Source organism: Aedes aegypti, chromosome 3 (assembly GCF_002204515.2).
Source record: "Aedes aegypti strain LVP_AGWG chromosome 3, AaegL5.0 Primary Assembly, whole genome shotgun sequence".
Lineage (NCBI taxonomy): Eukaryota > Metazoa > Arthropoda > Insecta > Diptera > Culicidae > Aedes > Aedes aegypti.
In genome coordinates, this window is record NC_035109.1 from 288,431,514 (window position 1) to 288,445,955 (window position 14,442).

At 39.9% G+C, this 14,442-nt stretch overlaps 1 protein-coding gene across 14 annotated transcripts in view; it reads left to right on the forward strand.

The window, feature by feature from the left end:
* Positions 1-14,442, forward strand: part of LOC5575390 (solute carrier family 12 member 4) — a 791,918-nt gene that overhangs the window by 549,021 nt on the left and 228,455 nt on the right. For all 14 annotated transcript variants that reach the window (XM_021849571.1, XM_021849567.1, XM_021849570.1 and 11 more), the window contains 2 exons: positions 5,987-6,057; positions 14,120-14,240. In XM_021849571.1, the coding sequence (XP_021705263.1) occupies positions 5,987-6,057; positions 14,120-14,240 (192 nt within the window). The remainder of the gene's footprint in view (positions 1-5,986; positions 6,058-14,119; positions 14,241-14,442) is intronic.

The window sequence follows — 14,442 nt, forward strand, 5'->3', positions numbered from 1 at the left end:
CGAACACCTCTTCCACTGTCCGACGGTCAATCCACACGGTACGAACAAATACGTCTGTGGTTTCATAACTGATGGTCGTAGCAACCAATGTGTGGTTTACTTATTGATCGTCTAACTGTCACTGGTTTTTGAATAGATGTTACATGTAGTAAAGTTAAACGATTTTTATTCATACCACCTAGGGTAAATGTACCAATAGTGGAGGTGCTAAGCACGATTGAACTTCATGTAACCGCTTAAAGTCAAGAAACGCAATTAATGTACTCGTTAATGTTGTAACGGGAAGTAACGGTCATTGACTTAATGAGAAAAATGATTTTATCGCAGTAATCCACGGCATGTCGGTGATAAATAATACCTCCACTATTGGTACACTGTTCCTTTAGTTGCGGTATATTTTTAATTTGTGTTCCTATAGTTGCGGTATCCGTTGTTTTCATATGGGATCCTCCACTATAGAAACACTTTACCGCAACTATTGGTACAAGTAAAAAAAGTTTTAGCAATTTTAGTGATATTTCATCAGTTTTAAAGCAATACGTCGATTGGCAGTGTCGGTTTTGTGGCTGATGTAATGAAATCAGTGAAAACGGCACTACCGCAACTATAGGAACACCCACATCTAAGGGAACACTTACCCTACACGCTAATATCAGGATTAATCCTTCTAATATTCACGCAATCAAGTCTGCGTGTTAATAAGCATGCCATGAAATATGCGCAGCCTTACTTAGCCGAATGATTAGATTCCGCGGCTGCAAAGCAAAGCCATGCTGAAGGTGTCTGGGTACGATTTCCGGTCGGTCCAAGATCTTTTCGTAGTGGAAATTTCCTTGACCTCCCTGGGCATAGAGTATCACCGTTCCTGCCATACGAATGCAAAAATGGCAACTTTGGCAAAGAAAGCTCTCAGTTAATATCTGTGGAAGTGCTCATAAGAACAATAAGCTGAGAAGCAGGCTCTATTCCAGTGAGGACGTAATGGCAAGAATAAGAAAAAGAATAATCAAATGGGAGATATTTAAAGGAAATGTAAACCTTTGATAGCAATCGATTCAATAATCTTTCTGCAGATGCATTTCTCCAAATCAAAATCCTTGTTTGCGTCAAAAGCCTCTACTGCAACGCAAAGAATCTTCTTCCTTTCCTGATAAAACACATAAAAAATGATATCTCCTAGTATGAAACCCTAATATCTGCGATACATACTTACACCCTTAACATCTCACCATCCGAATGAGAAATAAAACCAAAGGTCGAAGTCGGCGAAATTAGTCTCCAATCCCTTACCCAAACAAATTTCAACCGAAATGTATTACGATTGCTGTACAAGTATGAAATCCCCCGCGAAATGTTTCCACCGAGAAGCGGTATCGCATTTCCACGACGACGACGACAAGATTATTTATACGTATTTACGGCGAGCATTTCGCTTTGTGTGTTACCCCGATCTCGCTGACACCACGATAGGGATGGGCCAATCTCCGGCAGAAGTCAACCAGCAAATAAGGAGGCGAAACGACCGAACGAGGTGGTTAAGCGTTTTATGAATTATTTGCGTTCCCGAGGAGGAAACATATCACCATCATACAGGAAGGAACGTTGTCTTCTCGTTGGATGGTTGGGGTGAAATTGAGCTTTCGCCGATTTGCAGTTACCCGATTCCGCTTGATGAAGAGTTCCACTGATTGGAAACATATGTAATGCAGCAATTTTAACCCTCTTATACCCAAATGTATATTCTCGATTTTAATGAAATTTTTCGCTGTCTAAAATCGATTAAACATGTTTCAGGCATTGGGGTCTTCATAAGCCGAGTAGTTAGAATCCGCGGCTTTAAAGTAAAGTCATTCTGAAGGTGAAAGGATTCGATTCCCGGTCCTTTTCTTGACTTCCCTGGGCATAGAGTATAGTCGTACCTGCCAAACGATATACGAATGCGAAATTGGCAACTTTGGCGAAGAAAGCTCTCAGTTAATAACTTTGGAAGTGCTCATAAGAACACTTAGCTGAGAAGCAGGCTCCATCCTAGTGAGGACGTAATGCCAAAAAGAGAGAGAGAGATTTCTCAGGCATTCAAAAAAACCTTTAAAACACAAAAATGTTTCAAAAGCCTTAAGAAACTAATGCAAATTGTGGCCCTACGTATTAGCCAGAAAAATAAACATTCTGATTTCAAAAAAAAATACAAAGGTTACCCCTTCTAAAGTCGGCGTGAAAGGGTTAACGTGGACGACGACAGCAAAAGTAGGGCACCAAAAATTCAAAAACGACGCGATGATTAATGATGTAATCGTTAGGTTAATATGTGTTTTATTCGGTTAGAGTCGATCGGTGGATACGGACGAAATCAAATAAGGCTTCGGAGGAATAAGGCTCGTAGGCAGATTGCAGTCAACGTAATAAAAAATGGAATCCAAACGAGCCATTCGATTCGATGGCGTTTACTCCAGCAGAAAACGCCGAAGAATAATAAAATTTGATAGGTTCAACAAATCGTACAATTGGTGGTTGTAAAATTGAAAAGTTAAGAAACGTAAAATTTCCATTACGTTTGCTATGGGGTTGTAAAAGGTTATCGCCTTCTTTGGTTTCAAGGAATGTAATATCCGTTATGCACAGAGTGTTTGTCTCAATGAAGCTGTAGATATAGGTCCATTCTTGATTCCCCTCATAAGGAAGATGGGAATTGAATCAAACTCAATTGTTCTCATTTTTATCAGGAATTTGTATGAATAAGAGCCTCTGTCATGTATAATAAATCAAGCATAATTTTTCAAAACGACGTATCTCACACTTAAATCTAACATTTTTCTGCCTAATATTGGGTCCTAAATTAGCAGAGTGGTAAGAGTCTATGGCTTTAAAGCAAAGCCATGCTGAAGGTGTCTGGGTTCGATTTCCGGACCGTCAAGGATCATTTCGTAATGGAAATTTCCTTAACTTCCCTGGGCTTAGATTATCATTGTACCTGCCACACGATATACGAATGTGAAAATTGTTATATGCCAACCATAATATGAGAAAAAAATCGCCTAAAAATTCGCTGATAATTGAAATTAAAAGCATTAGAAAACCCCAACCAAATCCTTCATAAAGCATCCAAATCCCCCGAGATTACTTGTACACCACATTTTAATATTCAAATTTCAATCGCAATTAATGCACGCCTGACTTATAAACACACAACAATCTAATTATAAATGCCAACCAAGCTTTAACAAACAACCACGGCAACACCACAGTAAAGGCGGCCATTTCCAATCATTTTTCATTTTTACAAAGTTCATTCAACCATTTGCGCAAACATCGAAAACAAAAACCGCTCCGTGTCACCCTTAAATGATAATGACATCCCTGTCTCCCTGTTGCCTGTCGCCTGTCGTCGTCGCTTCCCATTATGCTGTACAACAGTTGTTACTCCGCAAAGCTGGTGGTTTTTCCCAGCTTTGTACCAACACCTTGGGTTCGTGCGTGCGTGTTGTTTTCGGTTCGCAGATTAATCCGACGCAAAAGCATCCGACCGTGACAACGCATCCAATCGAACGGCAACCATTCCACATACCAAGCTTGCGAATGTTCTCCAATGGGGAAAAATATTATCATACCGTTGGATATGGACAACCATCACCATAAATTATCGATTAAAAATTTCAAAATATAATTATAACCAATTTTTTTTTCATGTAAATTGAAAACGCAAACAGGAATACAAAATGGAAAATTAGCATAACAAACTTAATATTTTCCAAAAAAAAAGAAAATATGTAGTACAGAATTGGACATTTTTCAAGGTGAAAACAGCTATTAAAATCATATGAATGTCTATCGATTATAAAGATTTTATTGGTTTCCATTGACGATTTTTTTTTATTTTTAAGAGCTTAGTTCCATTGAAAGCATTTTGGTTGATTGAAGCTTATTTTTTATATTTAGAAGGTATTTTCTTACATTTTTACTGTAAATTTTAATTTTTATAGCGCAATTTAAATTTTCAATAATGAAAGTTTGATGAAACACAGAGTGCTTCCCTTCTTTGAATGCTCGTTTCTTTAGCTGCCGTTCTCCAACTCTTGATCATTGTAGTGTTCGCTTTTTTATTTCTTTTTTTTTTTGTTCAGCAATTTCACAGGTCAATTATTTATTATGAAAGCATACAACATTCATAACCTCATTTCGCCGCCTCTCTCTCCAGGGCAACATAAACTCGATCAATTAGTTTATCTTTTCGTTTGGTATGAATACAAAAATGCACAAAATCAATCAATGATGAATTTTTCATTTGAAATGCACAAACCGAACCGTGCTTTCATCGTGCCCAGTTATTGAAACTGGAGCTCTCTTTCATTGGTACCGATGAAAATTAATATCGAAAGGCATATATTTCAGTTTTCATCATTCAGTGCAGATTGATCATGCTTGCTCTAAACAAAATGAACCAAATAAACTGGGTATTAGGTAAATAAGTGATTTCAATTGGAATGAAATAGCAGTGCCAGATTAGTCATATTAGGTTCATATCATTGGCTGCAAAATTATTGAGCTGTTCCCACAATCAATAGTAATTTTCAATATTTCAATACGCTGGTATACCATATATGAAAACCGCCTATGCAGTGTAGGCCTAATTTCGTCAGCCTAGTTTTCAAACACACTTTTGTTCTTTCTACTATAATCTAGCAATCGCCCATATCTTCAAAGTAGACGTAAGGAATTTACATCAAATTCATTAGGAAAATGATGGAAACAAAAAAAGATTATCGCAAAAAGATGATTAAATCCGATGCATAATGTACTTACACAGATAAAAATATTTAAATTCCAATGTAGTGTAAACTGAGGCATAGAGGAAAAATAAACCAAATTCATCTATTTTTACAACATTTCGTTTAGTTTTCAACCAAAGATGCTTAAATGTTACATGATAGTGTAAATTTAAAGTGCATTCGATTGAAAACTAAGCGATTTTTCGTTGACATTTCAGTTTATTTTGATGCTCCAAATATGTGCATGAAAATAAACTTAAATTTACAACATATTTTTAACTGTGTACATGGGAAAACGTTCATATACAATTTTGGCCAACTGGTTTTAACGTGGTAGCACTATGCAAGCATTCTAACCAACGTTCATTTCAGTGATATCAAAAATGATGGAGACGCATGGTGGTTCAAAATGATATAAAGAAACCCAATGAGCTTATTCCCATTATGTATAAGCCGCCAACGTACTGTTCTGCCCGCCAAAATTCCATATCATTTGGATTATTACAAACAAAACTACAGGACTCCAAACATGATCATTTTGTATGAAAATAAACATTCGTTTACTTTTTTATCTCCAACACTGCAATTGTATTACTAGTGTTCGTACTTTTTATGGTAAATATTTCGCTTGAAATGTTGACTACTCAGAATTCATTATCTTGTAATATGTAAAGCGAGATATTACTGGTGAATAGTTCTACCAATGCTTCAGCCAAATCATTCCGTTTCAATTGCTGCATCCAGAAAAAATATTGATTTACACCCGGCTCTACTGACTAGTCAGTCAGCTGTTGTTGCAGCTTCTAGTAGGTATCATTCATATACCATTCAGAAATGCACGTATTCAACAAGGCACGTTCTCTCTACCAAGTAAAACCCCTTTCTGGATATCGACCGTACTCTCTTCCTGTTCTCGTCATCATCGAGGCCCAAACACTTAAGCACGCTTTCCTGTGAAAGCCCATCAACATTTTTCTTCGATACTTTCAATACAACACAGCATCTGCACAACCATACATGTCAACTGAAGCGTGAAACTGGGATTCTATCGGCTTTGGTTTTCACCGATTCCTTTCGTACTTTTTCCCGGTTATGACTATGTGAAAGGCTTTCAAGGCTAATGTTAGAAAATAGAAACCATGCAAGCATAGTTTTCGATTTCTCTTTGTTCACTATCTAACCGCAGATTCGTTCGCTTTTTTTTTTTTGTTCATTTGCAGGTGAACCCACCGATGAGCAGCCATTCGTGTCCAAAGATGGAAAAGTCGGTGCTAACCTGTATCTATACTCGGTAAGTAACAAACAAAGTACTCTGTAGGCTTTTCTTAAATACCTTATTCGCTTTAAATCAAAGATTTTTGAATTTTTTATATCCTAAATTATCAAAATCCTGTTCTATCTTTATTAGCGAGATTTATATCCCGTGGCTAGTTCATCTCGGGACCAACAGCTTTACTTCCCTTCCGGAAGAAGTCGTGACAACAGCTCTTACATCATAAGTGACTATCTCGGGGTTGGGAGGCGTAAGAGACGTGTGTTCTAACCCCTACACCAGGTCCGTCCCCTCACAAAATCCTATTTTTTGAGTAATTCATGCGTTTAGCCTTCCGCTAATTGATGAAAGTGCTGCCAATGATCATCATATCAGCTAGTTAGGTCAGAGCTTCCAAACCGGTGGTCCGTGGACGCTAAGGTGGTTCAAAATTTAAAAATGTTTGAAAATTCAACCTCCCATATCTCCCTTACCATCCCTATCATAAAAAGAGCGTCCTGTGGAATTTTCAGCTTCTTCGGTGGTGATTTAAAGGAGGCCAAACGTCAATGTTAGAACTGTAACGTGGTAACTTGCAACACTTCGACATTTAACCGAAATAACTTTTCGTTTAGCATTGAGTTAAATTGTTGTTATTTCACCGTTTATTGTCCATAGGTATAAAATAGAAGATTTTGACGAGTATTTGGGTATTGTTTGTTTTTTGGGTTGGTTTTCTGGAGGTGAAAATCAAATTACACGTTGGATTGTATGAAAATAATGATGAAAATCGTTCCTCGTACCACACAAACGGTAGAAATATGTCATTCGAGGCATTTGCTATTAGTTACAGTACTTAGTGGGTAACAAAGTGACAGTTTAAAAGTTTTGAAAATTTGATGCTTAAACACTATGAAAATTCAAAAAGGTTTTGGACTACCCTTGTGCAACAGCAATTTTAGTCTCAATTGTTACATATTTCTTATCGCTTGTCATCAAAAACACATGAGAAAGCAAAATTTAACAGATATTTGTTAAATAATATTGAAATGTGTATATCTCAATCAATTCAACACACGTTTGGTTCAAAATATTAGAAAATTTACATGAACCGCATTATAATTAGAAAAAAAATATTGTCTTCATAGGAATGATGATAAATTTTCAAAATCTGTAATAAAATTAACTAGGAGATCTACCATTGGGATCTTTCTGCATGAAATTCCCATATAAACCTACATTATTTTTGGGCTACCTTAAAATCACCACCTAGAAAACTGAAAATTTCACAGAACACTATTTATATGGTAAGCATGGTAAGAAAGATTGGACTTTCATTTTTGTTAGTTTTCAACCGAGTTTTGAAGACCCTTAGAGGGCCGTAGCGACTTCTCAGAAGGTCTCCGAAGGACCAAGGAGAAGGAACGGTTTTTCTTGATCGATGATTAAATATGCGGAATCTCTTACTTAGCTTTTATTATTTGTTTTAGATTTTTTATAATTCAAATATTCCTAAAATATATCTTGTTTTGTTAATTCCAATAACACAATTACTGATAAAAAAATACTTTTAATGTCATTATGGTAATGAGAGATTGAAATCCAAAAATACTTGCAGCGTATCTGTGGTAATTTTATTTAATGTGAACTTGAAAATGAAACGAAGACCTTTCCTGGAGGTATCCATTGGTATGTTTTGGTGTGTTAGCGATTTGATCCTTGGCATCCTTGGTTTAAGAACAAAATAAAAGTCTGCTCTGTTTCCACTTAAATTATCAGAATTTTTGGTGGGATTTTCGACTGCTATACGACGTAGTGATCCTTGGTAAATTTCTGTGAAGAATATTAAGGGGTATCTGATATTTTTTTTTTTTTTTTTTGGGAATTGTATTTTTATATAGCGAGATATTCCTGGATTTCTGGTGAAATTATTGAAGGATACCTTGGAAAAATCTCCAATTAATTCCTTTATCATCCTTCCTTTAAAAATCATTTATTTCATTAACGTCTAAACAAATAACATTGAATCGACAATTTCAACCCACAATACTCGATTCGTAGCGGCATTTCTCCATCTCCGGTTCTGCTCCACGCTCACCAAATCGTTGTGCACTTGGGCTGATCAGGCCTAGCATACTGCTCTCCACGCCTTCTTGTACCAATCGAATCCGTAGCGAACAATATATTTGCTGGGTTGCTGTCCGGTATTCTTGCAACAGTAGGGCGAGCTCGTGGTTCATCTTTCACTGCCACACACTATTTTCCTGCACGCCGCCAAAGATCTTCCTAAGAACCCAACGTTCAAAGACTCCAAGTGCTTACAGGTCCTCCTCGTGCATCTTCCACGTTTCCATAGCAGACCCGACTTCCACTGATGATAAGCCTCCGTATTTCACGGATAACGTTTTTATAAGCCGTCAGCAAGGAGCCAAGCTAGATGAGCTCTTCGACCACCTCGAACGTATCCCCGTCTATCGAAACACCGCTTCCTAGGTGAGCCTTGTTACGCTCGGCTACTATGTGCTTTATCTTGGACACATTCACTACCAGTACTACTATTGCTACTACTGCTTAGGGGCCCAGATAGCCGTAGCGGTAAACGCGCAGCTATTCAGCAAGACCAAGCTGAGGGTCGTGGGTTTGAATCCCACCGGTCGAGGATCTTTTCGGGTTGAACATTTTCTCGACTTCCCAGGGCATAGAGTATTTTCGTACCTGCCACACGATATACACATGCAACAATGGTCATCGGCATAGTAAGCTCTCAGTTAATAACTGTGGAAGTGCTCATAAGAACACAAATCTGAGAAGCAGGCTCTGTCCCAGTGGGGACGTAACGCCAGAAAGAACAAGACTACTATTGCTACCCCGCGTTCCACGTGGATGTACTGATCTGCCACCTTTTCAAATGTTGGGCCGGCAATGTCCATATAATCCACGAAACAAACAAATCGACTTAATCTCGTGAAAATCGTACCTCGGCTCTCCGCATAACATCTTCTAGCGCAATATTGAACAACTGGCATGAAAGTCCATCACCTTGTTGTAGTCCCCAGGGGGATCCAAACGAACTGGAGTGTTTGCCTGAAACATTCACACAATTTTGCACACCTTCCATCGTCGCTCTTATCCGTCTCGTGAGCTTCTCGGGAAAGCTGTTCTCGTCCATGATTTTCTATAGCTCTACGTGGTCGATTCTATCGTATGCCGCCTTGAAATCGATGAATCGATGAAAAGGTGATGCGTTGGGATCTGGTATTCACGACATTTTTGGAGAATTTGCCGTACATTAAAGATCTGATCCGTTGTCGATCGGCCGTCAACGAAGCCGGCTTGATAACTTCCCACGAACTCGTTTTTTATAAGTGACAGACAATGGAAGATGATTTGGCATAATACTTTGTAGGCCGCAATTAGAATGGTGATCACTCGAAAGTTCTTACAATCGAACTTGTCACCCTTCTTGTAGATGGGACATATGACCTCTTCCTTCCACTCCTCTGGTAGCTGTCCTGTTTCCCAGATTGTGCCTATCAGCCGGTGCAGACATATGGCCGGGCTCTTCGGACCCATTTTTATGAGTTCAGCTTTATTGATGGTGAATGCCCTCCTTTAAAGTGGGGGCTGGTTGGTTTCCATCCTCCGCAGTACTGACAAAGGCATTTCTTCCGTTGTCCCGTCCTTCATTGCCTGTGCTTTCAGCGCCATTCAGGTGTACGTCGAAGTGCTGCTTCCACCTTTCGATCACTTCACGCTCGTCCGTCAAAATGCTCCCATTCTTATCCCTGCACATCTCGGCTCGCGGCACGAAGCCATTGTGGGATGCGTTGAGCTTCTGATAGAACTTACGTGTTTCTTGAGACTGGCACAACTGTTCCATCTCCTCTCACTCCGTCTCCTTCAAGCGGCGTTTTTTCTCCCGAAAGAGGCAGGTCTGCTGTTGCCGTTCCCATCTATAACGTTCCACGTTCTGCCAGGTCCCTTGCTGCAGCATGACCACCCGCACTGCATTCTTCTCTTCTAGAATCTGCTTACATTCCTCGTCGAACCAATCATACCCCGTCGTACCTGACGTTGCTCTCAGCTGCATTGTTGATGGCTGGTTTCACTGTTCTCAAGTAGTCCTCAAGAGGGGCTTTATCCAGCTCACCCTCTTCCGGTAATGCAGCCTCGAGATGCTGTTCGAATGCAGTTGCGAAATCCGGTTGCTTAAGCTATCTAGATCATACAGAGGCGGCCGTCGGTAACGTACGTTGTTAACGACGCAGAGTTTTGGGCGCAGTTTAACCATCACCAGATAGTAATTAGAGTCGATGTCGGAGAAGTGTCGTCCATCAATCAAAACGTGGTAGATTTGTGATTTTTTCTGCTGTTATGATCTCCAGGTATCGGCATGGAAGGCGGTGCTACGAATGGTCATATTCTCGGAGGCGACCTAATCAATTAGTCGTAAGCCGTTTTCGTTCGTCTGAACTTTGCAAAAGTCGGTCTGAACTCCTCCTCCTGGTCAATCTGAGCGTTCAAATCACCTATGATGATATTGTCGTCGTGGCTTGGGCAGCGCTCGTACTCGCGTTCGAGCTGCGCGTAAAATGCGTCCTTGTCATCATCAGTGCTTCCAGAGTGAGGGCTATGCATGTTTATGATGCTGAAGTTGAAGAACCGGCCTTTGAGTCTCAACTTGCACATTCTTTCGTTGATCGGCTACCACTCGATCACGCGCCTTAGCATATCACCCATAACTATAGAAGCTGTTCCCAACTCACGTGTGTTGTCGCAGCTCTGGTAGATGGTATGATTACCTCTAAACGTTCACACCATAGCTCCTGTCCAGCACACATCCTGCAGCGCTACGATGTCGAAACCGTGGTTCTTCAGTTCATCGGAGAGTATGCGTGTGCTTCCGATGAAGTTGAGACATTTGCAGTTCCACGTACCGAGTTTCCAATCGCTAGTCCATTTCCATCGCTGTGGTCTATGCCGACTGTTCTGGTCCGTATTCTCTCGTTGACGTTTCTGTGCTGGTGTATTTTTACGGTTGGCTTGTAGGGCCTGGCACCAATTCCCTAGATTTCCGGAAGACCATTCCCTTTAAGGTGAAGATGTATCGAAGCCAAACTTCAAATTTTCAAGAGCACGAATCTGGAAAACCGAACACCCGTTCACGAGCTGGTGGTGACCAATCGATAAAGTTTTCAGCTTAAATGGATGTTCGGTTCTCCGGATTCGTGCTCTTGAAAATTTGAGGTTTGGCTTCGCCTTAAATGTTCGGAGGGCCATAGTGCGTAGTTTAGCTTAGAGTCCTTTTCTGCCACACAGACAATGATCAGCCGCCTCTGACATGGGGAACAGACACTGTTGTGAGCCGCTCCTAACATGGAGTACAGACGCTCCAGGTTTACAGAAGCCAACCTCGCCCCCTCCTTCCCTGTCAGCATACGACCAAATTTCCCATTGGGATTGATTACCCGATCTTCTCTAAGGTTGCTCGTACCCCGGCAAGTACCGCGAGGAGTTAGGAGTTGCTGGGCTCCTATTTTACTCCTTCAGGTACGAGAGGTACCAATGGTACGCCATGACCACCCATTTACCAACTAACAGTTGCTTTTAGAAAAACTTTTATTGAAAATTCTCTACCAAAAAATTTTGTTCCAACAATCTGTTTTCTATAAATATGCTGGGATGAAAATTTAAAAATATTAAAATTGGGATGTTTTGTAGTATAAATTCTAATAGTTTTTGAACTTTACATGATAAAAAATAAAATTTGTTTTCAGTTTTTTTTTTTCTTGTAGTTCAAATGGTTCACTACAATTTTTTTTTCTAAAATCAACAGTTTCGGAACTAGATATTCTTATTCTACCACTATCATAGAGTATATCAATGATTAGGTCTGCCGCTAATGGAATTTCCAATCATGGAAACAAACACTATCAAACATTAATATCCCAAGTACCTTCTCTTAAGTCCACGCACTGATAGCACAATCAAACCGACAACTTCCCGAACAAGTGGATCCTTTTCCACTTCGTTTACGATTACGTGCAGTGTGCGCACGTGGAATGATTGGCCATCTAGATACTTTTTCCGGCGCAGCGTACGACGACGCAGCGATGGTAGTGGTCTGGCCATTATTAATTTAGTGTCCACTTGGCCGTCGTGTCGTCACTTGTCGGCGTCCGTTTCGCCGTTTGCCATCTTTTCATTATTATTAATAAAAATATCCACTACCACCATATTTGCGTCGTCGCCCTGGAAAGGCAAGTGGGAAGTGGCAAAAAGGGATTCCCATCCGGTAGCTCTTTCTGCTATTAGTGGTTCCACTTGGAAACGATGAAAGTGGGATCATTTCGTTCCCATGTACACTTTCATCGAGCGGACAGCGAGTGCGCCTCGTGCACGTTTTCTCCGGTATGGATGGCACTTGAAAGCTGGAACCTTTTTTTTTTTGCTGCAATAGTTGGATGCGGAAAGAGGGAATTGAAGTTTTGTTGACTCACCACTGCAGCATCTTTTGCTGTATACCCATAGAAAGGCAACTTCCGCCGAAGATCGAAAATGGTCGGTAGCGCAAAAGTGCACTTGAAAGCTGAGCGCCTCATTTATCCTCAGGACCGGGTGTGCTGCCCTGACACATGGGTGTAGCCAGAAGAGAGCCGACGATTTGGTTTCAAATTTTAAAACACGGCGTTCAGGAACGAATTTTTGAGGTCGCTTGCCCCCATGATCATAATCCTGGCTACGTCCATGCATGCTGATGCGGTAAGGTTGGTGCATAGTTACAGAATTTCTCGCAGATTATGAAAGAGCGTTTAACCTTTATGACCGGATGGCACCTAGGTTGGACCTGAGCAATTTAGGAAAATATATGCAAACTTCTTCAGGGAAATGTATCAGCAGAAATTGGATTGAATCCCAATTGGGAAATGGAAACTCAGACAGTAAGGAACGAAAAGCAAACGTTTGATGCAACCTGCGTTTGAAATGAGTTACCTTGTCAACCAGCTAAAATGTATGAAACATATGAATACATATGAAAATTTTACGAAAGAGCTTTTCATCGCAAAATGCCAGAAAAATAAGACATCAACCAAATTATACACCTCATTTAGAAAACAGCTGACAGTGTGACCTTTTTTTCCGTTCCCCAAACCGTCGCCAGGCTGATAATTATGAGAATTTATGGTCACATCTTTCACGAGGAATTTTCGGCTACCCAGAACAGCAGCCAAGTGTGAGAGAAATGCTTTTCGCTTGCCTTCTCATAGTCACCAGCCAGTGTAGATATGGCAAGCATGTTTCTGGTCCCGTGTAATTTGGAGGAGGCTACAAAAAGCAGAGTCACTTCAAGTGCCTTCCTTAACAGGTGATTTATGGCCTTACGGTGGAGAAAAATGAGGATGGTGGTACTGATTAAGTAATTCTGTGCACCTGGAGCACGTGGCATTTGAAATGAAAGTTGTTCAGAATCTATCAGGTATCAGAAGGCAAGTTCCAGAGGTACGTTCCCCACTGAACGGAAAATTTGTGCTATCGCCATATTTGAGTCAATTTCATCATCTACTCGATGACAAAGAAACTTGCTAAGCAATGTGAAAGTGCGTACAATTTCAATTTAGGACCAACTAGTCCAACTGAAAATCAAGTTACTCAGGATTTCGGTAGCATTCTCTATCAAGAGAACGTTTTCCAATATTCCTGGGGGACTTATTTCAAACTCCTAAGAAATGATATTGTAAGGAGATTTAAATTGCAATGCAAATAGCGAAAACAAATTTTATACGTTTTGTACTATTTTTACGGAAAACAAATAAAAATATAAGAAGAAGCATTTTTATCCATTTTCTAAAATCTTGAGTGAAGAAGAGCATTCTATAACACATCGTTCGTCCAAATCAAGGGTGGCGCGTATTGCCACCTATGGGCAAGTTACCCCCAGTTCCCCTACATAAGAAGAAAACGTGATGACATTCAAATAATTCAATACAATCAATTCTATTTTATTTAGTTTGAACACATTTTTTTTAAATTCTTAATATGATTGTTTCCAATACTCATTCAAAATTAAAACTAAAACAATAACTTTTCATATCTTTTGCAGGAGGAAATCCAGGAACGACCTCAAATCACCACGCTCATTTCGTCCCTGGCAAACTACTCCAACACGATACCTGCTGCAACGGATCCGGATGCAAAACCAGCCCAGCCCTCGGCCCGAATGGGTAAGCTTTTCGATTGATCCTCAATTCAGTTTTTGCCCAGAAAAGTACAGAGCATGCCCCTATAATGGATTTATTTTTTTCATAATAATTCGGTGAAAGATGTATATGCTACCGATAAATGCCTGGTAGCAAATTTCGAATGAAAGTCAAATATTGAAATAATGAATATTGCATTTTATATTGGTTATCGTTCCGATCTGTG